The 6,936-nt window shown below is 40.2% G+C and overlaps 1 protein-coding gene across 1 annotated transcript in view; it reads right to left on the bottom strand.

Moving 5' to 3' along the window:
* cpne3 (copine III) overlaps nucleotides 1–6,399 on the bottom strand; it is a 10,962-nt gene extending 4,563 nt beyond the window's left edge. Inside the window, exons 1-11 of the mRNA XM_016675189.1 lie at nucleotides 6,171–6,399; nucleotides 5,515–5,653; nucleotides 4,628–4,807; nucleotides 4,305–4,379; nucleotides 4,151–4,222; nucleotides 3,989–4,069; nucleotides 2,494–2,583; nucleotides 1,032–1,130; nucleotides 572–658; nucleotides 439–498; nucleotides 2–113 (exon numbers count right to left, since the gene is read on the bottom strand). Of these exons, the coding sequence (XP_016530675.1) occupies nucleotides 2–113; nucleotides 439–498; nucleotides 572–658; nucleotides 1,032–1,130; nucleotides 2,494–2,583; nucleotides 3,989–4,069; nucleotides 4,151–4,222; nucleotides 4,305–4,379; nucleotides 4,628–4,807; nucleotides 5,515–5,646 (988 nt within the window). The 5' untranslated portion in view covers nucleotides 5,647–5,653; nucleotides 6,171–6,399. The remainder of the gene's footprint in view (nucleotide 1; nucleotides 114–438; nucleotides 499–571; nucleotides 659–1,031; nucleotides 1,131–2,493; nucleotides 2,584–3,988; nucleotides 4,070–4,150; nucleotides 4,223–4,304; nucleotides 4,380–4,627; nucleotides 4,808–5,514; nucleotides 5,654–6,170) is intronic.
* Between the last annotated feature and the right edge of the window lie 537 nt (nucleotides 6,400–6,936).

Raw genomic sequence — 6,936 nt, 5'->3', positions numbered from 1 at the left:
TTGCCCACGGACCAGATAGCAGAGAGGTACTCGTTAACGCCCTGAGGACTGATGTAATGCAGGGACTGAGGAGACCTGGGATCCCCGTTGGAGCCGGTGAAGTCCACAGCCACCTGTTGGACCAACATGGATGCATAAAAACAGCACATCTCCCGTTGCAGTCAGAAACTACACTTATATAGTGTCACGTTAATTTGGAGCCTTTAATGATTGTGAGAGTGAAATGATAAAAACTTTCATAAATTTTGAAAACACTGGGGAAACCACACAGAGCTGTACCAGACTCATTGGTACCAAAAAAGTGCCACTTTGCATCATTTTGATCCATAATAGATGCAAAGTTATTTATTTTCGATCGTATCAGCTTGGAAAAAAGAACAGTTCAATAGAAAGCCTAAAATGAATCAGATGACAAGTTTGATTGAAGCTAAAACTCACAGTGAAGTTGATCTGACAGCCTCCCATTATATAATCCAGGAACGTATACTCCTTTACAACCTGCAGAGAAAAGAATCCGTCATACAGAAATCTGAACATTGCCCGCATTCATAACAGCCCAGAAACTAAATACCTCGCAATGCTTCACGCTCACAACACCAGAGTTCTTGTAGCCTTTCTTCTTCTGCTTCTTTTTGCTGTTGATGCACTCGAACTCGGCCTGTGGAACAAGACGATGCTGGTGAATTTATCACAAGAGAGCAATAGAGGAAAACTCGTACTTAAGAAAAAAAATATCCGGAGATTTTTAGAACAATGAAGGATACTATGATCAAATAAACTAAAGTGATTTCCTTTGAGAACAGGCTTTAGGTGGATCTGCCGCCACCTGATTTTCCTTTCATTACTGCTTTCAATTACAGCCGTCAGACTTGTTCTACAACAGGCTGTGACTTTCCAATCCATCACGATGGCATTTCAGAACAATATGACGCCATAAAATGGGAGCAAAAGGCATGGAGGCAAAAGAGATGCTTTATGCGTTGGTTGCTACGACGTTCACATGAAACTCGCTCGCACACACAAGGTCATACCGGAGAGGTCCGCGACGCTTCCTGGAGCCGCTTCATCGTGGTTTCAAAGGATCCAATGAGATCATGAGAGCCGTCATCGTCGTAGTCGTAGCACTCCACCTGGAAAACGTTGGAAATGAGCTGCAGCTGCGCTGGATAGCAAGGCAATACGCCACAGCACAGTGGAAGTATTAAGCTAAACATTTTTTTCAATTTTTTTTTTTTGCTACACTCTCAACGTATTTTACTGGGACTTTATGTGGCAGACTAACAAAAGGCAGTGCATAATTGTAAAGCAGAAGAACAAAATAAAACTGTGGGGTATATTTATATTCAGTCCCCTTTTACTATGATATGTCCAAATGAAATCCAACTGTTTACTCCGTCTGAAAATGGCACAACCGAAAACCTACCAAGACACGATACAACAGTATTTATCAGCTAAACATGCTAACTTTGGAAGAGCTGCAGAAATCCACAGCTCAGGTTAGAACGTCTGTTTAAAGGAAAGCTGTTAGTTCTGTATGGAAGACAATTTCCATTGTGAAAGAAAAGATAAAAGCCAAACAGGAAGTCAAAATGATGAATTTTAAACACAAAATGTTTCACTTTCAAAGTTATAAAAGTCAAAATGTTGACTTTTATGGTCAGAATTATGAAATACAAAGTCAGAAATATGAGATTGGAAGTTATCGTTTCAACTTTAAAAAGTCATGAGGTTGAAAGTTACACTGTTTCTCTGTGGTCTGGCTCCAGTTTCTCATAATCACAATTTTCTATGACTTTGAAAGTCAAACATTTTGTGTTGGTCTGTCACACAATCTTAGCACATCAGAATTTGTGGTTGAAACATGACAAAATATGAACACTTGGGGAAGGTGGTGCATTTGTTCCCAATGCAGACCCCACAAAACTAGCCAGGTCACAAGACTACATCTAAAATCGGCAGCAGCATCGTCACGAAGTGATAAGTCAAAGCAAAAACTTGACCAATTCTCAAACCAAGTTGCTTTCGTTAAGGTTCATGGACAAATGTGTGGTTTGTTGTTAGGTGAGGTGGCTCTCAGAAGACGAAACACACAGATGAAACAAACGTGCAAGAAAAAAAATGACTCCTAGAAACAGGACAGGAAGGAAGTAAAAACAGGGAAAGTTGTGTCTCACACAAATGTCTCTGTATCAACCTGATTGGTGACACAAAGTCAGGAACGACACTTGGAGTGTTCCAGTGTAATTCGTTCACTCTCACACCTCACCCAGTACGTAATATGGGAAGATGAGGAAAGACAAACTGCCGTGGTACACGAAATCACTCACTTGTTCCGCAAACTGTCTCCTTCCTGAAACGCTCGCTTCAGAGCTTAAAGAAACACACAATATCAAGCTAGTGCATCTTTGCATGTTCTGAAGAAAAAAAATCAGAATGTGACTGCGGGCGAAGACGAGATTTAGTCCAAGTTTAGAGGATGAAAACCATATTTACTTTAATTGGTTTCTCCAGGTCTCCCCCACACAGAGACTGCAGGGGAACTCGAAACGGCTTCCACGTCGGGTTCAAGTTATTCTTCACCACCTGAAAACAAAGTTCACGGAAATCACACAAAAACAGATTTCTCCATCCACAACATAAATTTACCTCCAGTGATACTTAACAGTTTGGTTTTACAATATTTAGATGACATTGCACAACAGCAGCTGAAGCAGCAGATGAAGTGCGGCAGCCCTGATGGTCACTGATGGTTTTTTCCATGCAAACAGTTGGAACTGACCAAGCAGCCAGAAAAAGACATCTCCGCTTGAATTCACATGTAGAAGCAGTTTTACTGCCCTCAAGCAAACGTTTAATTCTTTAAATCAATGGGATCAGCCATCAGATAACAGGGAGCTCGATCCAGTGTGAAACATTACAAAGTGTTTATGGTTTAACAGTCACATCGCAAGTGGTTCCTGTTTCCATTCAGATGGTAAAAAGGGAAAACCAAACAATGACTCAGATGTTTACATGCCTTTCTGTCTGAAATCCATGTTCTCTCATTAGAGGCATGATGTATAGTCTGCCTATAAAGCTGTAAGAAATCAAATCCTGCATTTGTTTGTGCTGTAAACATTTACTTCAACACATACAGACTTTTATTTAACTAGTGGATTCTGAATATCAATAAAGTGTAACTATTCATTTGCCACATTAAAAATAAAAGCATGACGTGAGGAAAGTAGCACCTGTCAATGTCAATGTTTTGAATGACTAACAGGAAGTGATTTTAGATTAAGGGACAGGAAGTGCCTACAGTGTGACTTGATAACTCCCGTCTTTGAATTGGCAGGAGAATTTGCAGGAAGATTAGAAGTACCATGTGGATTTTTAACCTTTGGTGTCGAGCCGAAACGGTAAACAAATATGTTTAAAAAGTATAAAAAGATTGAAGTGCAATGTAGGCCAAACAACAAATATAGATCAATAAGCACCAATATGCACAGAGGAAACCGTCTTAGCACTACTGCTAAAGCTAACCTCCCTTATTTCAGCTCTTGGAGCTACAGCCAATCAGTGCAAAGGAAATTAAATGCCACTCCTGGATTGGCTAATTTACAATCATAAACCAACAGCATTTAGCCTCGGTATTTGAGATTGCCAAGGTGCATTTTCTTTAGAATATTTTAGATATACTCTATAAGTGGATTTTCCACAAATAATTTCGTTGCATTCCACAGGAAAATCTGAGAATGTAGGTGAAACTGTGACTACTTTGCAGCTATTTTTATGTCAGAAATTGAACTGCATTCATACTATCCTAGGTCTTATGGCTTTCAGACTTAATACCAACATGAAAATGGAGCAGTAGCAACAATGAAATACATATATGTTGCAACTTAACACACAATAATGGGCTACAAACTATACAGCATGCTAACTATCAAACACACAAGAAAGAAAAGAAGTTCTTTTATGCAACCAGAAGCCGTACAGACGGTGTTACCTCTGTCCTGTGAGCCAGCTGCCATCCGGTTTCTGTCTGCTTGTATAGCTCCAAATAAGGATCAGACTTCCCAAAGAAATCCTACAGAAATACACAGCAGAATAAAATGTAACCAAATGTTGAGGAATAAATAGCATGCAGCACAAACAGAAATATCCTTACCTTGTTATCCAACTTTCTTGCCTCCACCTCAAAACGCGCCACCCGATTGTCTTTTATTTCCTCCGCGCTGATCTGCAACACAAAATGTAGATGCATTAAACAGAGGAGTTCAAAACAGACAACGTTCTTCCTGTTGCCTTTTGCTGAACCTTACAGTGATTGTTCCCTTCCCAGCTGGCTTCTGGTTCTTCAGCGTAAGCGGCCGGGTGAGTTTCCGACTGGACACAACCTAAGTGTGGGGCAAAGGAAAAGAAAAAAAAAAAAGAGAAGATGAATCAAAAGATTTAGTCAGCAGAACAGATGATGAGTAAAACAAGGCAGCAGTGAGGCCTGCTGGGCAAAAGACATCCATAACAGCATGGATGAGTGAACATCAGAGGAAACATCACAGAGTCTCATCAGCAATGGTTTACCAGAGATAAAATCGCAGCAACTCCTGCAAAACGTGTCGTTTTGTTTCAGAAAAGGTAACCTCACCTGACCCAGGGTGCACTCCAGCTCCCCCAGAAAGTCATCGTCGTTCAAATCAACCGTCTTGTTATCGATGTCGTAAATCCCAAACTTCAGCTTCTGGACCATTTCGAAGTAGTAGTCGATGACAAACTTCTTGGCAAACTTCGGACTGAGACAATTTTGAACTTTTTCTGTGCGTCCCATCTGTTGGGAAAGACATGACGCAGGAGAGAAGTGTTACAAATCTTAACATAAAGAGCAACATAAAGAGCATATGTTGACCTATAAGTCAGGGTCTTAATGATTAATGCAACACTGATATTAGCATTGATGAGATTGAACATTCAGAAAGAAAGGTTCCATGAAAGTTAATAAATTGTGAATTTATTGGTAGTTATGGAACCACTTCAACTTATTAACCAGCAATAAGCTGAAGTGGTCACCTTCGGTCTCATATCGTTGTTGAATGTACTGCACTAAGTCTGCACTCATTTCATTCAGATTGAGGTCTAGATTTTGGGTCAATGCAAATGCCTCTCGTGACGTCATTGGCCTAAATACTATGAGAAAATAGCTGGGTTTGTTTCTTCTGTGCACTTTTTGGTAACTTTGCAGAGGAAATCCACACTTCAATAACAAGCTGTGTTTTTAGTGTCGGTGTACATTTTTTAGTGATAAAAAACCCCAAAAAAAACAAGGCACTAGATTTTGACTTGAACCAGTGGAGTGTATTGCATCATGAAAGCTTTCTTTTCCCCACCACTATAACTAGCAATAAAAGTAGCAATATTCAACATATACGTAGCCTTTTTTAAGCAATAAAAGTTATGAAGTATGATTATTCACACTTTAATAACTCGTTTGTATCTAATTTTGAAATCAAAACAGTTTATGCTGCTCATGTTACTGACCTCATACCACTTGGAGTCAGAGTTGCACATTAAAAGGACACATAAGGGGTCCGACTTGGAGCCGAAGTCTGTGTCCATGAGGTTCTCACAGGACACGGTGAGCTCCACCTTGGTTACACACTGGGCAGCCATGTTCCTGCTAACAAGCGGTAGAAACCATGCAGGCAACAACACACCAAATTACACAACGTCGAGAACTGTTTAGCCAACAAAAATATTGAGGAAACAGAAGGAAAAAGGGGGAAATGTTGGTTGTATAGACAGTATTTTGTTTTTCAGCTTAACTTCGAGTGTCGTCCCTGCAGATGGGGAACACACCCAGTCCGTTACACCCACCACACTAACCCAGTACAGATAATACTGGGAGCTAAAGCTGCTGCCGCGACTGTAGCAACCAACACTCCAGCTTGCTGCGTAAGTTAAAAAGTGGTAAATAGCTTTTGACGTACGCTTCGCAGTAGCGCAGCCGCTAATGATAACAGACATGGGACATACAGTAAAAAGTTAATGCGTACGTAAAAATGAGAAAAAAGTAATACCGCTAACTTAAGCTAACAACCAAACAAGACACATAAAATTAATAACATCTGACTTAATTAGCTGGGTTACCACGTCGACTTCCGCATATTTCGGAGAAAATTTAAATCCAAGCTTACCCTAGGAAACAACTTCCACGTCGCCGCTTATAAATAATAGATCAATCAATGCGCACTTAATCTGGCCCTCCTGTCTTGCTGCAGAGTAATTATTCCCCCCCGGTTTAGTAGAAGCTACGCCCAACTATGACCGAATAGTCGGTTTTCTTTCTGGAGATGAACAGCGTCGTTCCTGAAAGGAGCCAGAGAGGCGGAGCAACTACTGCCGTCAAAGTCAATGGTTATCAATGGCATTCAGTCTATTCATTGTCACATACTTTCCATTGCCAGAGGCGTGACTACTCTGGAGTTCACTCTGGGTTTTATCTTGGTAGCGTTGTCAGTAAAAGCAGGGGAAACAATTACGCTTTTGATGTTAGTGAGTAATATCCTCCTAATGTTTTTCTTTTAAACCATAAAAATACTCATTAAAGTTACGACAGGTATTCATTCCCTTTGGACTGTGTCATATTTTGTCACGTTACAAGTTTCCATGTCAAGTCATGGAAAAACTGCTCTGTTCCAGTGACATCAAAATCTAATGTGACCAATGTGGTTCCCTGAATATGTCATCCCCACTGTGAAGCAAGGTCTTGGTAGAGTAATGATGTGGTAATGCCTTTCTTCAGCTTCTGAGTTTCAATTCAAGACATATCCAAAGGGTACTGACCCATAGAAGTTTGAATACAAATTTACCCAAAACTTTACAGATTAAAAAAAACAAACAACATCTTTCTTTCATAAGTAAGCATTTAAGGCAGTTTGTATTATTCAGTCAAAAACATCC

The sequence above is a fragment of the Poecilia formosa genome, unplaced genomic scaffold (assembly GCF_000485575.1).
Source record: "Poecilia formosa unplaced genomic scaffold, Poecilia_formosa-5.1.2 Scaffold108, whole genome shotgun sequence".
In the NCBI taxonomy this organism is placed as follows: Eukaryota; Metazoa; Chordata; class Actinopteri; order Cyprinodontiformes; family Poeciliidae; genus Poecilia; species Poecilia formosa.
The sequence above is the reverse complement of the archived record's forward strand: the minus strand, read 5'-3'. Positions and strand labels throughout refer to the sequence as shown.